The sequence below is a fragment of the Amblyomma maculatum genome, chromosome 8 (genome assembly GCF_055883805.1).
Source record: "Amblyomma maculatum isolate TAMU_Amacu chromosome 8, ASM5588380v1, whole genome shotgun sequence".
NCBI classification, from domain to species: Eukaryota; Metazoa; Arthropoda; class Arachnida; order Ixodida; family Ixodidae; genus Amblyomma; species Amblyomma maculatum.
The window spans coordinates 38,153,209-38,168,900 of record NC_139351.1 but is presented as its reverse complement, the minus strand read 5'-3'; the positions used below and the strand labels follow the sequence as shown (position 1 = coordinate 38,168,900).

Genomic DNA, 15,692 nt, shown 5'->3' with positions numbered 1-15,692 from the left:
TTTGTTGAGGCGCTCTGTAAGTTCGTTGATCTTGGTATGGTATGCTCTTATAAGTCGGTGGCTTATATGTCTGTAGGTCAAGATGGCTTGCGTCATCATCATCATCATCATCAGCTTGACTATACCTACTGCAGGGCGAAGGCCTCTCCCATATTTCTCCACTTAACCCGGTTCTGTGCTAGCTGCATCCACTTGACCTCTGCGAACTTAATCTCATCCACCCACCTAACTTTCTACCGCCCCCTGCTACGCTTTCCTTCCCTTGGAATCCAGTTTGTTACCCTCAGCGACCATCGGTTATCCTCTCTTCGCACTACATGTCCTGCCCATGGCCATTTCTTCTTCTTAATTTTTTCTAGAATGTCGGTAACTTGAGTTATTTCTCTGACCCACTCTGTACGCTTTCTATCTCTTATTGTTACCCCTACCATTTTTCGTTCCATAGCCCTCTGGGTTGTCCTCAACTTAAGTAGAACTCTCTTGGTTAGCCTCCACGTTTCAGCCCCATAGGTCAGTACAGGCAAGATGCAACTGTTGTATACTTTCCTCTTGAGCGTACCGGTAAGCTGCTAGTCATAATCTGCGAGTGCTTGCCAAATGCGCTCCATCCCAGTCGTATTCTTCTGATTATTTCCTTTTCGTGGTCCGGATCTGCGGTTACTACCTGTCCTAGGTAGACATGTTCGCCTACTACTTCCAGTATTTCGCTACCTAATGTAAACTGCTGTTCCTTCCCGAGGCTGTTGAACATTACCTTAGTCTTCTGCATATTGATTTTCAAGCCTACCTTTCTACTTTTCCTGTCTAGGTCATCAATCATTATTTGTAGTTCATCCCCCGAGTTGCTTAGCAAGGCAATGTCATCAGCAAATCGCAGATTACTGAGGTATTCTCCATCTACCCTTATTCCTAACTGCTCCCATTCCAAGTCTCTGAATTCTTGCGTCAGCTCCGCCTTAAATGCTGTTCCCCTGTCCATGTTGAGTACTTCTGAGGCGCCGTGTCACAAAATAATTATTTCGACGAAAAACTTGGCGACTTCTGCCGCGGTACCATTGGGCAGTGCCTTGGCTTCGGCGTAGCGCCTGAGGTAGTCAGTGGCCACGATGAACTTGTTACCCGCAGATGAATTCTGAAAGGGGCCGAGCAGATCCATCCCAATTGGTTGAAAGGGTTTGGTCGGGGCGGTATGGGCTTCAGCAGCCCAGCTTGTCTGATCCGGGGCGTCTTGCGTCGCTGGCACTCACGCCACGTTTTCACGTAACGTAAAGGGTAACCGTGGCCAGTAATACCTCTCTTGGATCCGATGCAACGTGCGCCATCCCAAGGCGCCCTGGTGTCGGCTCATCGTGGAATGCCTCAAAATTTCCTTGCGGAGTTCCTTAGGCACGACAAGGAGGTATTGCTCTTGTTGGGCGCGAAGTTCTTCACGAGGATGTCGGTGTGCAGAGCGAAGGACGACAACTGACGTCTGAATACAGCAGGAAGGGAAGCTATCTTTCCTTCTAAGCAGTCCACCAAGTTTTTAACTCGGGATCCCAGCGCTGCTGTTGAGCGAAGCTGCTGGCGCTTACCGGTCCTAAGAAACTGTCATCGTCGTCAAGTGGGGGCGCGCCCACAGGGGCCCAGGACAAGCAGTCTGCGTCAGAATGCTTGCGACTAGACTTATACACCACTGTGGTATCGAACTCGTGGAGACGTAAGCTCCAGCGAGCAAGGCGGCCGGAGGGGTCTTTAAATTTGGCGAGCCAGCAGAGCGCATGATGATCGCTTACTACCTTTAATGGTTGGCTATACAGGTAAGGTTGGAATTTTCAAGTGGCTCAGATGATCGCGAGGCACTCCATGTCGGTCATCGATTACTTGTCTCCGGCTTTTCAGAGGTACCTGCTAGCATAAGCGATTACTTTCTCCTGTCCGGCACATTTCTCAACGAGAGCGGCGTCTAGGTCCACACTGCTTGCGTCGGTGTGCATCTTAGTCTCGGCGTTCCCATCAAAGTGCCCGAGGATAGGAGGGGATTGTAAGTGGCGCTTGAGTTCCTCGAAGGCTTCCGCTTGCGCTGCTTCCCATCGAAATGGCACGCCTGCCTTTGTAAGTTTCCTCAAAGGTTGTGCAAGGTGCGAAAAGCCCTTGAAACATTGTCGGTAATACGCGCACAGTCCGAGGAATCGGCGTACAGTTTTCCTGTCACCAGACTGCGGAAACTGTGTGATCGCAGCTGTTTTCTTTGGGTCTAGATGAACTCCCTCCTTCATGATGAAATGACCAGAAACAAAATTCTTCATAGGCGAAGCGACATTTATCTGCCTTCAATGTCAAACCTGACAACTTGATTTCGTCAAGCATTGTTTGATGCCTTAAAAGATGGTCCTCAAAGTCTGAAGAGAAGACATCAGGGTCGTCTAAGTATAACAGACATATTTGCCATTTCAAGCCAGCCAGTACGGTGTCCATTACTCGCTGGAACGTCACTGGCGCGGAGCAGATACCAAATGCCATTACCTTGAACTCGAAAAGGCCGTCTTGCACGATGACCACGGGCTTCTCGCGGTCTTTGTCGTCGACCTCAATTTGCCAGTACCGCCCTTCAGGTCCATCGACAAACATACTTAGCGTTACTGAGCCGATCCAGTGTGTCGTCGGGGCGAGGCAGCGGGTAGGCATCCTTCTTCGTTATGCTATTCAAGCGGTGGTAATCTTCGCAGAAATGAAGTGTTCCGTCCTTCTTCTTCACCAGGACAACAGGTGCTGCCCGGGGGCTCTGAGATGGCTGGATGGCGTGGTCACGAAGCATTTAATCGACTTGCTCTCGTATGGCTTGACGTTCTCGCGGCGATACTCGATAGGGGCTTTGACGAAGAGGTCTGGTGTGTTCGTTATTGTTAATGCAGTGCTTTTCCAATGGAATTTGTCGCACCTTCGACTCTGACGAAAAGCACTCGCTGTAGCCTTCAAGAATACTGCGAATCTGTTCTCGTCTGCACCGGGGTAATGCTGGGTTGACGTCGACTCTCAGGATATTTGTTCGGTTGGGTGCACCAGCTGCGGGCCGGTCGGGTAGGGCGAAGACATCTCAGGTGTCTGCTAGTGCGTCGAGGAAAGCGATCGCCGTGCCCCTGTTAAGGTGCCGGTATTCTTCGGTGAAGCTCGTCACCAGAACCTTAGTTTCTTCTCCCCGAAACTTGGCGATGCAGAGACCTCGTTACAATTGAAACTAGGTATTTCCTTCGACGACGCCTTCGGCGGTGTAGATGTCTGCGCTACCCACGCAGACTACGACGCTTGATCGGGGCGGCACTGTCAATTCTTCGTCCAGGACGTTCAGGGTGGCAGACTCTGTCGAAAGCTTGATAAACATTGATCGAAGGTCGATGATCGCTCGATGTTCACTGAGAAAATCCATATCCAGGATAATGTCTCGCGAGCAGTTCTGAAGGACCACGACGCTCATAGGATAAGTACGTCCATTCACTGTCATTTTTGCGATGCATCTCCCGGAAGGCGTAATAAGTTTACCACCAGCGGTGCGGATCAGCGGGCCATCCCAGGTGGTTGTCACTTCCTTGAGCTTGATTTTTATAGCGCTGAAGAAACACCACAGGAAGAAAGACACAAAAGGACAGAAGCGCAACTTCCAACTTTAATTAGCAGAAAAGGAACCCAGGCACTTTTTTTATAATCTCTCGTCTGCATGAATGTGCGATAACCCCCACGCTAACTCAGAAAACAAAAAGAAAAGAAAAAGGAAAAAGGTGTTTCTTCAGCGCTATAAAAATCAAGATCATGTACCAACTAACCCGTCAAAAAGTCCTGCTGCAGCATATTTCTTGAGCTGGGAGTCGAATGCTCCACTGATGACAGAATAGTCAGCTCCGGTGTCCACTAAGGCAGTAACCATGCGACTGTCGACAGCAACTTCGGGGTCACTTGTTCGTGTCATCGTATTGCATGTTGGCTTCGGTGTTCGATCTCTGTTTCGTCTTTTGCTGAGTCCGCGGCCGGGGCACACCGACGTCACTTAGCTGGGCGGCGGTGTCGACGTCGTCGTCGTGTGGAGTGGCGATTTAATGGCTGCGTCGTCGTCACTCGTCGTCGGCGATGAAGGATCTTCGTGTTGTGAAGCATCCTCACCTCCAAAGGTTTAGTTTCCTTTATTTGGGGGGAAGTTGAACACATCTGTCGCCGCTGCCCCTACAGGGAACTCTGCCTCTGTGGGTTTTCCTTTTGGTGAACCTCGTCCGTTGCCTAGACAGCGGCCACGCTAAATTACAGAATACATTTCTCATGCCGACACAGGCCCAAGCCGCTTCCGAGCGCCGTCGCATCTCAGGTACAGCTCTCCTGGGCGCCAGAAGCAACCCCAAAGTCCACGTAGGGGATGCTAAATGCAGCAGCCTTTGAAGGAGTGGCTGCTCAACTACGAAAGTTCCAAGATCCTCCACAAGCGCACCACAGTTCTTCACCGCACACCACAGTTCATTGCACACGGACACCAACAGAACCGACGCCGAAAAGGCAACGACATTCAATACACCACTCCTTCAAAGCACCTAAGCCGAGAACAGACGCCTCGAAACTGTCGCCGCCCGACGCGACAAACTGCCGACCTACAGATCTCCGTCGATGGCACAGACGTCACTGCTCTAGTCGACACTGGCGCCGACTATTCAGTTCTGAGGGGACAGTTCGCAGCAACTCTCAGAAAGGTAACAACAGCATGGTATGGCCCGCAAATACGCACCGCTGGAGCATATTTAATTATGCCCACTACGGGAGTGTGCACATCACGGATTACTGTACAGGGGCAAACCATTCTGGCGACATTAATCGGGTTGGTTCAGTGTTTTCGTGACGTCATCTTCCGTATAGACTTTCTAACGGAAAACGGCGCAATTATCGACTTGCAGAATCAATCAGTAAGATTTTCAACTGAGAATGCCATTTAAATCAATAGCATGCTCCCCGCTGCACTTCAAATTATTGATGACCATGTGAGTGTGCCCCCACGTTCTAGCATTATGGTGTCCGTGGGTTCGCTCCCAATGCAAGACACAGAATGTGTTCCTCGAGACCAAACGGAAACTGCTCATAGAAAGAGGCATAGCAGTTGCCGGGGCAGTTGTTTTCTTTGAAAAGGGCAAAGTTGATGTTCTAAAAAAAATCAGCAACCAACATCAACATCTGAACAGAGGAACAGATGTGGCATATCCCGCTGCTATAACTGACACTAGTTTGCGTGCAGTTTAACTAGCGCTTCAGCAATAGAATTCTACGACAACACTGAACCGCTGTACGACTTAAACTCAGCATTACCTCTAAAGTGTAGAGAAAAACTACCCAACCGACTCATTAGCACTCTATTGCATTTGCCAGATCGTCACCCGTCGGTCGAACGCACCTTGCAAAGCATCGCGTCATTACAGACGAAGCTGTTCGATCCCTCCGCCAGTCGCCTTATTGGGTTTCCGCAAAAGAACGTACGGCCATCAGAGTCCAAGTCAAAGAAATGCTCGATAATGATGTCATTCGGCCTTCCCGAATCCCCGGGGCTGCACCTGTGGTACTTCTAAACAAAAAAGATGACGCACTTCGTTTCTGCGTAGAATATCGACGACTGAACAACGTTACGAAAAAGCCTCAGATTGTCTTTGCAACAAAAGGTACTTCTCCGTGGATCTCAAGTCTGGATACTGGAAGATAGAGGTCGATGAGAGGGACCGCGAAAAGACTGCTTTCATTACACCTGACGGGCTATACGAATTCCAGGTGATGCCCTTCGGCTTTTGCTCCGCGCCCGCAACCTTTCCGAGACTCATGGACAGCGTTCTTGGAGATCTGAAGTAACTTGTCTTGTATACTTGGATAACGTAATTGTATTTGCCCCGAATTTCGACGAGCACCTTCGTCGCCTAGAAGCCATCCGAATGTAGTGCCTCACTCTGAAACCGAAAAATGTCATTTCGGTTACGAAGAGCTGAACTTTTTAGGCCATGTCGTGAACTAGGCGGGAGGTTTACCCGATCCTGAAAAAACTGTTGCCGTAGCCAACATTCCGACGCCGCATGAACCAGAAATAAGGTCAACACTTTTTTGGATTATAGGCATATTACCGGCGTTATGTGAAAAACTTCTCTAAAGTAGCCGCCCCCATTACACTTCTTACTAAGGCTTATATTCAGTTCACATGGGGAAAACAGCAAATGCAAGCATTGTCGGGGACAAAAACGAGAAGTGCCAGAACCGAAGGGAGTGTCAGGAGACGACGGTTTCGGCCCCCTGAACGCCGGCCGACTGGCCGCTCGTGTGTGTGTGTGTGTGTGTGTGTGTGTGTGTGTGTGTGTGTGTGTGTGTGTGTGTGTGTGTGTGTGTGTGTGTGTGTGTGTGTGTGTGTGTGTGTGTGTGTGTGTGTGTGTGTGTGTGTGTGTGTGTGTGTGTGTGTGTGTGTGTGTGTGTGTGTGTGTGTGTGTGTGTGTGCGTGCGTGCGTGCGTGCGCGCGCACCGCAGTCCTCTTCGGCGGTTTGTGTAGCGGTTTTGTTTTAAGAACGGTAAGGGCACGACTGCTCTGCTACTGCCGGCCGGTCGACCAGCGGCTTGTCTCGCTCCACCGGCGTCGTCCAGGACGCAACCGGGGCCATGACTCACGAAACTCGGCGAGCCTGCACCACATGTCGGCAGGAGTTCTTGGAAACCCAACGTGCACAACGATGGGCTGAACTGCGTTCAGGCCACGGTGAAAGATTTCAGGTCTGTACATCTCAACGCGCAGACTCGGACGCCCGCCTGCCCAGACATCCGAGCCGACAAGGGAGCCGCGAGCCGGCACCAAAGAGGTGAGAAGGATTCATCTGTTACCGGCACCGCCGAACCAGCGCCGCGACTGCCTGGTTCCAAGAGCCCACGCTAGCGGGGGGCCCCTCTAAAAAAAAAGGGAAACAAGGAAAACCTGGAGAAGAGGGGAACACGGCCAGCCGTCGGTGAAAACGGTGGCTTGCAAGACGCCGAACGAAATGGTCGTCGGTGTAAATTTCTGTAGAGTTTTCTTCATTATCGTCTAGCCATTAAATCAGTTAAGTTTCACCGGAGTTTTCTTATGGGACCGAAATTTCCCAACATATTCACACGACGGTAATAACGACATAAGCAAGCATTACAAGAGCTTCAACGTTGCCTGCAGTCACCTCCAGTTCTAGCACATTTCGATGAAACCGCAGTCACCGAGCTGCACACCGATGCAAGCAATGTCGGTTTGGGCGCTGTCCTAGTACAGATACAGAACAGCCAGCAATGTCCTGGTACATCTTGGAAAATAAATAGTTCATTGTTGGAAAATAAATAGCGCACATGATACGGGACCAGGAAGCGAAACCCACCATAAGCGCTTGGGGTGTGTTTCGCTGCCTTGTCCCGTATCATGTGCGCTATTTATTTTCCAACAATGTGTGATCACCTACGCTAGTCGGACTTTGTCTAAAGCTGAGGCAACTACTCTGCCACTGAAAAGGAATGCCTCGCTATCATGTGGTCTATTTCGAAATTTCGACCATACCTATACGGCAGACACTTTAAAGAGGTGACCGACCATCGCATGCTTTGTTGGCTAACAACCCTCAAAGATCATTCTGCACGTCCTGCAAGATGGAGCCTACAACTTCAAGAGTGTGACATCACTGTAACCTACAAGTCAGGTCCTAAGCATTAGAGACGGATTGCCTGTCTCGGGCTGCTGTGAAGCCTGCTTCGGACGAAAGTGGTGATGACGCATTTCTGAATGCAATCAGTTCAGCTAACTTTGCCGATAACCAACGCAACGATCTCGAGCTTCGCCAGGTATAATCGACTTTCTTCAAGGTGCCGGCAGCATGATGTCTAAACCTTTTCACCGCACTTTGTCCTCTCTGTGTCTTCATGACGGCGTTCTCATCAAGAGAAATTTTGCCGCCAACAGTCGCCAATACCTACTTGCACAGACAAGCTTACGGGACGGAATTTTTCAAGCCTGCCACGACGAACCCACATCCGGCCACCTGGGAGTCACTCGGACGCTATCCAGAATTAAAGAACGGTACTACTGGCCTCGTTTGTCAAGCAATGTGACGCTTTATGTTCGAACTTGCCGTGACTGCCAGTGCCGAAAGGTTCCGCCTCTGAAGCCAGTCGGTCATTTAAAGCCCATTGCACCGCCGTTCAGACCATACCAGCTAATAGCGATGGATTTGTTCCTACTTCAGCCTGTGGGAACAGGTGCATTATAGTAGCTACTGACTACCTGACCCGCTGCGCGAAAACCGCTGTTCTTCCTTATGCTACCGCTTTTGAAGTTGGGAAATTTTTGGTTCTTCAAACTACCCTGATACATGGTGCACCAGTGGTTCTGATTACAGACAGAGGAGATGCATTTTCTGGAGAGCTCATCCAGCATATCCTTATTCTTAGTAACACCAACCATCACCGGACGACTACATACCATCCCCAAACTGCCTGACGAAACGTCTGAACAAGACCCTTGCCGACATGTCGATGTATGTGGACGTCCTACGTAGCATGCATATGATACCGCCGTTCAAAAAGCGACCAACATGACTCCGTTCGCCCTTGTGTACGGACGAGAAGTGACGACCGCGCTCGACACCATGCTGCCCCATATAGACAAGAGTTCAAGCGACGATGTCGCGTGTTTTCTACAGAGAGCCGAAGAGGCCCGCCAACTTTGACGGGGGCGAATTTAGCAGCAGCAAAGCCGAGATGCAGAAAGCTACAATCTGCTACGGCGGACGGGAGAATATCTGCCAGGCTACCTTGTCTGGGTTTGGTACCCTATTCGACGACGCGGACTCATTGAAAAACTCTTGCGCCGTTATATTAGTCCCTAACGTGTTCTTCGACGCGGTAGTGACCTGGACTATGAGGTCGTTCCTCATGAAGAATCAGGGCGCCGACGTCCCAAGCATTCTGAAGTGATCCATGTGGCCCGCCTGAAGCCTTTCCATGCCAGATAACAGTGACACTATTTTGCCCCACTAAAATTTAGCATGGGGCCGATGCTTCCCGACCGGGGGGGGGGGGGGGGGGGGTTAATATAGCATCCGCTGACGACGCCGACGCGCAGAGGTGTGGAAGAAAGAAGAAGTGTGCTAAATATATCCAGTTTTGAACGGTTTCAAACGTCAAAATCGTTGAGCCATAAGCCACCCCTTGCGACTATGGATTTTAACCATTTAAATTTCCATTGGAATGTCCGATGTTGTACCTCGAGGCAATGTGAGGTCACCATGACGCTCATGCGTTGTAGAATTCCTTGCCTCAATCTTTATGTCGCTCTGGATTCACGCCGTCGAATCTTTGGGCGTCATGTGATGACATGGAAACAATTGCACACTACATCCTCTCCTGCCGCAGGTATGCTACTCAGAGAAGAAATTATTTAGAAGTACCTCTTGCTCGCCTAGGATTGTCATTTACAGTTCCTGTCCTCCTCTCCTTTGGTGCAACCGTCAAAGGGTATGCCCTAAAACCGGTGTGTGAGCTTGTTCATAATTATAATATTGCTACTGGAAGATTTGTGTGTTAGCGCTGATCTGTATGAATTGTACTTTTTTCTTTTTATAATTTTTATTATTTTACAATTTTATTCCTTTTTTCATTGTTTTCTATTACTATCGCCTCAAATTTTAAAAGTATTTCAGCAACAATAACCTCTAATTATTAGGTTATCTATCATACAGTCAAATCGACATTATCAATTATATTATGTCACCTACAACGAATTCTGGCCAATCCCCCACTGTGGGTATGTGCCATTATAACGAGGGAGAAGAAGAAGAAGAGTCTGAGCTCGACAGCTGTTGCTGGAACCTGAGCTCTGCCTTGGACGCTACAGCGAGGGTCCTAGTTTACGCGACAGTATTATTCAATGTTCCACAGCGCGCTCAACCGTCCTGACGCAGGACGAATCGCGTGACGTAGATCTTGCAGGCAGCGAAACTTTCGAGTCAGTGGGGTGCCGCTTTGTCCCTCCGGCATGCAGCTGAGCGGGTTAGATTAAAGAGAGAGAATAGCGTCGTTTTCTTTTTTATTTAAATATTAAATATATATAGTTAATTAGACCTTGCAGTTGGGCGAGTTGGTTCATACTGGACAAAGAAATAGGATGCGTACAAGGGACGACACTTTAGAGGAGAACACAAGACAGGCGCAGGACTGCGCCTGTCCTGTGTTCTCCTCTAAAGTGATCGTCCTTTTTACGCATCCTGTTACTTTGTCCAAATATCTTATGCTAGCGAAACACGGGATAAATGCTGAGAAAAGAAAATTCCACTCAATGCAAACACGTGATGCCAAGAGCTTCGTGATCGCTGCTTGGGAGTGGATGGCGGTCTGCCTCAGATATTGAGACTCACTGGAAGTAGAACATGGCTTTCCTCCTGTTCACCTCTCCGTTGCCTGCCGCAGCCTAGGAATTTGCAGCAAAATAATGGCCTTTGTTAAGACGGGCGGGTCTGTCGTCGCCATGCGGTCGTTTTGGGTCCTAATTAAATCCTCGCGTCACTGGCTCCGCTCAAGTTCACAGTATCGTAAAAGTAACGCTAGAAACGGAAATATCGGCACCTCGCTTAAGCCGCAACCTGTGCGCACATGCAGGCCTTTGCAATAAGGGAGCCACCATGTATAGAGCTTGCGTGTACCTCTAAAGGGTCGTTCCACCTAATACTGCGAGGCAGCACAAGGAAGACGAATGAGAAACTGTAGACATCTTAACCCTATATCTCTACATGGATGCATAAAATTTTCAGCGGTGGCGACAGGCACGTGCCTTTCAGGCACAGGCCAACTTCCACTTTTAAAAATTGGTAATATTTAGTCTATAGTCCTTTCGTTTGTAGACAATCTGTAAATTATCCATGTTATTCATGTTCTTTCATCTGTATGCAGTGTGTAGATTGCTTTTGAAAAGTCTAAATTTTGTCTATAGATAGTCTGTAAACAAAACTTCATTGATACTGTACGGCCATAAAACGCATATGCAGTCGATAGACCTTATTGATAGGTTATGGATTGTCTATATTTTTATATAGGGCGAACTGGGGAGGGGGGGGGGGGGGCACCTAGTGTCCGTTCACTTTCTTGATTGTCGACGGGTGTGTTTGCTGAGCGCAGGTGGGGCTGCGGCGGCGGCGACCGAGGAGGCTGCACCAGACAACAACAACGTCCAGCAGCAGGCCAAAGTGACGCTGGTCATCCACAAGTACGAGGCGCCCCCCGGCGCAGAGAAGCAGCACGTGGTTCAGACCGAGGACCTGGAACGCTACTTGTCCGCCATGCGGGAGTCTGGAGGCTTCAAGGAGCAGCTAGCGGTGGGAGCCCATTCTTGCACTCGGCTGCATGTGCGGTCATTATAGGCCGATGAGGTTGCTTGGTATCAAAATATAAATTTTAAAGCGGAAAAACAGGCTAACTAGTCTCTGTAACGTGAGTACTTTTATAACGTGCCTCCACAATGTGAGTAGCATTTATAAGCAGCTGGAAAGGGCCAGGAAACAACACCCCCCCCCCCCCCCCCCACCAAACACACACACAGCTTTGTTACTTCTTTTGTGCTTGCCGCTTTGTGTTCTTCAATGTTTATGTACCTTCAGCAATCCTCCAAGGTTTCGGTTCACGTGAAACTAAAAGCGCGCACATACACAACGAATGCGGGACCTCACCCTGCTACTAGAACAATTTTAAGCTGATCGTTCGTCTTGCATGCGTAAGTGTTCATTTATTCGTTATGCGCTGAAACAAAAAGCGACTCGAGGGAAAATTAGGTCAGACCGATATAATAGCCCATACAAAAATGGTCTATGTACTTCAATGGAAACGTTTATGGTCGGCTATGTCTCTCTATGGACTTTTATAGTCGGCTATAAAGCGCCATTGCAATATTTATAGGCAGCTATAGAAAATTCTATACCACTTTGTCTATAGCTTCTGGACCATACAAAATCTCTTTAGCTAACTATAGAAAACCATATGTTCATGAAGCTATAGACTATTAGACCTACAGTTATCTTTAGCTGTCTATAGAAATTTGAATGCCTCTAAAGCTACAGACTACAAGCCATAGAATCATTTTAGCAAGCTATAGAAAAATGTATGCTCCTGAAGCTATAGGATATTAGTAACACCCATATCTTTAGATGTCTATAGAAATTTGAATGCCTCTAAAGTGACAGACTACAAGCCATATAAGCTGATTTAGCTGGTTATAGAAAAGTGTATGTCCCTGAAGCTATAGACTACTAGTCATACAGTTACCTTAAACTGTCTATAGAAATGTGAACGTCTCTAAAGCTACAGACTACAAGCCATAAAAGCTGCTTAGCTGGCTATGGAACAGTGTATACTCCTAAAGCTATATACTATTAGTCATACAGTTACCTTTAGCTGTCTATAGAAATGTGAATGTCTCAAAAGCTACAGACTACAAGCCATATAAGCTGCTTAGCTGGCTATGTAACATTCTATGCTCCTAAAGCTATATACTATTGGTCGCATGGTTATCTTTAGCTGTCTATAGAAATTAAATGGCTCTAAAGCTACAGACTGATAGCCATATAAGCTGCTCTAGCTGTCTATAGAAAAGCGTATGCTCCTGAAGCTATAGACTAGTAGCCATACAGTTATCTTTAGCTGTCTATAGAAATGTCAATGCCTCTAAAGCTACAGACTGCAAGTCATATAAGCTGCTTTAACTGGCTATAGAAAAGTGCACGCTCTCGAAGCTATAGACAGGTAGCCATACAGTTATCTTTAGCAGTCTATAGAAATGTCAATGCCTCTAAAGCTACAGACTGCAAGTCATATAAGCTGCTTTAACTGGCTATAGAAAAGTGCATGCTCTCGAAGCTATAGACAGGTAGCCATACAGTTATCTTTAGCAGTCTATAGAAATGTCAATGCCTCTAAAGCTACAGACTGCAAGTCATATAACCTGTTATAGCTGGCTATAGAATATTGTATATACCAAAAGCTATAGACCAGTAGGCGTACAGCCTTATATGAAAGTAAATATATCGTCAGTTCGAATCCCTTGTGCGACTTGTACTCTAGCTTGATTAAGAGTTTTGTGCTGTATGCAACGAGAAACCGTATGTAATCAACTACAATGCTGTACGACAAATGGATTACGTTACAATCTTGGTATAACTGGTGCGAGCACTGTCGCCGTATGGAAGTACGCCTGCAGTGAGTACCTCCGACCCACGATGGATTTAGTCGTGGGGACTGCTGACCAATTTTGAGTTATTTATTCATCAAATTGAAAATAAGTCCGAAGATATAGAGCATGACACACATGCACATCCACACTTGCGCATGCACAAACACACGCACGCACATACATACACGCGCGCGCGCGCGAATTTTCTATAGCTGACCATAGAAAATGTTAGACTGCAAATGACGCCAGAATTATTCCATATAGACTTCTATAGCAGGCTATAGCTTTTTGGGCCAAATATCTATAGCCGACAATACACGGGATTTTCGATTGCTGGCCATGAACGTTTGTATGCGACCATAGAAAATGCTATAGACTGCAGTACACAGGGAACCATAAGTCTATAGAATAGGTTAAAGACTTCTATAAAATAGACTATAGAAAAACCTAAAGACTAACATAGGAACGGCTATAGCTTTTTGGGCCAAATATCTGTAGCCAACCATGCAAAAGATTTTCTGTAGCTGACCATAAACGTTTATATCTGACCATAAAAATACTAAAGACTGCAGTAAATAGGGAGCCATAAGTCCATAGACCAGGTTAAAGGCTTCTATAGAACAGACGCTAGAAAAAACCTAAAGACAGCCATAGAAGCGGCTATAGATATTTGGGCCAAATTTCTATGGCCGACCATACAAAGGATTTTCTATAGCTGACCATAGGAAATTTTTGTATGGGAGAGACGGGCCACAGACAGAAGGGTTGCCAGAAGCACCGATATTTTGTCCCATGCTCGTTGTTTACCGCACTGGCCACCATTCGCTGTTGAAATTTATACTAAATGTCCGGAAACTCTAGCGAAATAAGCGATGGGAGGAACTTCTGTTGAAACAAGGTTATGCAGATTTCTGGCGTGTATGAACAACGCTGGAATGTATTTTTCTTTGCTTCATTCAGTGTTTCTAAACGTTAGTAATATATGTTATTTCTATGGATCAGACTTGTTCATCTGAACTTGTATGCTACTTTGCTGATTGCCCCGCTGTTGTAGTATCACTGTCTGTTCAACTTTACTTCAAAGAAATGCAAACACGCTCAGGAATACGACTCGGTATGGTAGTTTTCAAGAACCGTTGCTAGCCCCCAATCGACACAGCGGCTGAAGGCTGGCCCTCGTAATGAGTTTCGCACGCGGCTTCCCTTCGCATGAGCGCTCGCGCCGGCGGTTTTGGAGTCATGGCAGGGCAATCGCTGACTTTTATCATTCCATTCGGCGGTGAATATGTTGGCAACACCACTTGCGGTTCACAACGGTGCCAATGTGCGGACGAAAAATGCACCATGACACGGCGCGTATGTCAAGCTACCTGTGTGACTGCTACGTTCCGACAAAAAGACGTCACAAAGAAAGAAACACACAAACACTGAGCTGAAATAATAATAACAGGGTGTTCAGCGCAACACAGATAGACAGCAGAAAAAGGACACCACGGGAGCAACTGTGTTTGTACGCCTCTTAGTGATCTCGCATCTTGAACCATATAGATGATTAACAAATTCTACTGCGTCGAATTATTAACCTGCCGCTGCCATGCGTGCCGCAGAATTGTACTCCGTTACGCACGTAAAACTTGTTACTAGGCTAGTTGGTCTACATTGTGTGAAAACAAGTTAGCTCAAAACAGCGCAGACACAAGAGGCATTTTTGACCTTTTAATTGCATTCGAATACCGTTATCGTCCTTTTATTTCCCATCTAAGGTACTGCTTTGTGCCTTCGCGTGCCATCTAGCCCTTTTTATTGCATGATATTCTTTTTTTTTTCTCTCTACTTTTTGGTTTTAAATAATGATTGCTTATCCTTATCAGATTTAGCCCACTATATGCTAAACATGGACTTCTTTATCATTCGGTAACAGTATATCTTTTTTACGTGTACGGGAATTAACAGGTGGTGTGGCTGTGTGTTAAAATTAAAAGAATCAGCTGTCATTGTAGCGCTTCGTCCTGCCTGCCTGTTTTGTGCTAACTTCCTGTCACAGGCTGCTTGCAGCAGTATACAAAATGTAAGCGCCCTAATCAGTGTGACGCCTACTTCGTACGCGCCTGACCGCCGCCGTGTATAAGAGCATGGTAGGAGTAAAATCATGCAGTGCGCGTCGTCCTTACGCCATTCAAGGTGAGCCTTATATTTCGCAGCTTTGCAAGGAGCTTGCCGAACGAAGCATGGGTGCTCGGCCCCCTTTGCCGAGGTGTAGTGCGCGGGTTATCTGGCGGGTCATGTTCAAATGGAGCAGTGCCAGGAGCCGGACCAGTCCTCAGTCCGGCTGGCGACGACCGGGAACTTTTAGGGTCGCTATCGCCGTCTGCCTAGTTCCTTTTCCTCTATTGTGGGCACACGTGCTTCTTCTGCTGCCTTTCCAGCTTTACGGCCGGTCGCGATCGCTACGTGACAAGAACTCTTCTTGTTTTCCCCCCATTTTGTTTAG

The 15,692-nt window shown here is 47.6% G+C and overlaps 1 protein-coding gene across 1 annotated transcript in view; it reads left to right on the top strand.

Annotated features, from left to right (window-relative positions):
• LOC146181010 (receptor-type tyrosine-protein phosphatase kappa-like) overlaps positions 1-15,692 on the top strand; it is a 188,749-nt gene that overhangs the window by 89,660 nt on the left and 83,397 nt on the right. The window contains exon 3 of the mRNA XM_084576230.1: positions 11,158-11,354. Coding sequence (XP_084432356.1) covers positions 11,158-11,354 — 197 coding nt within the window. The remainder of the gene's footprint in view (positions 1-11,157; positions 11,355-15,692) is intronic.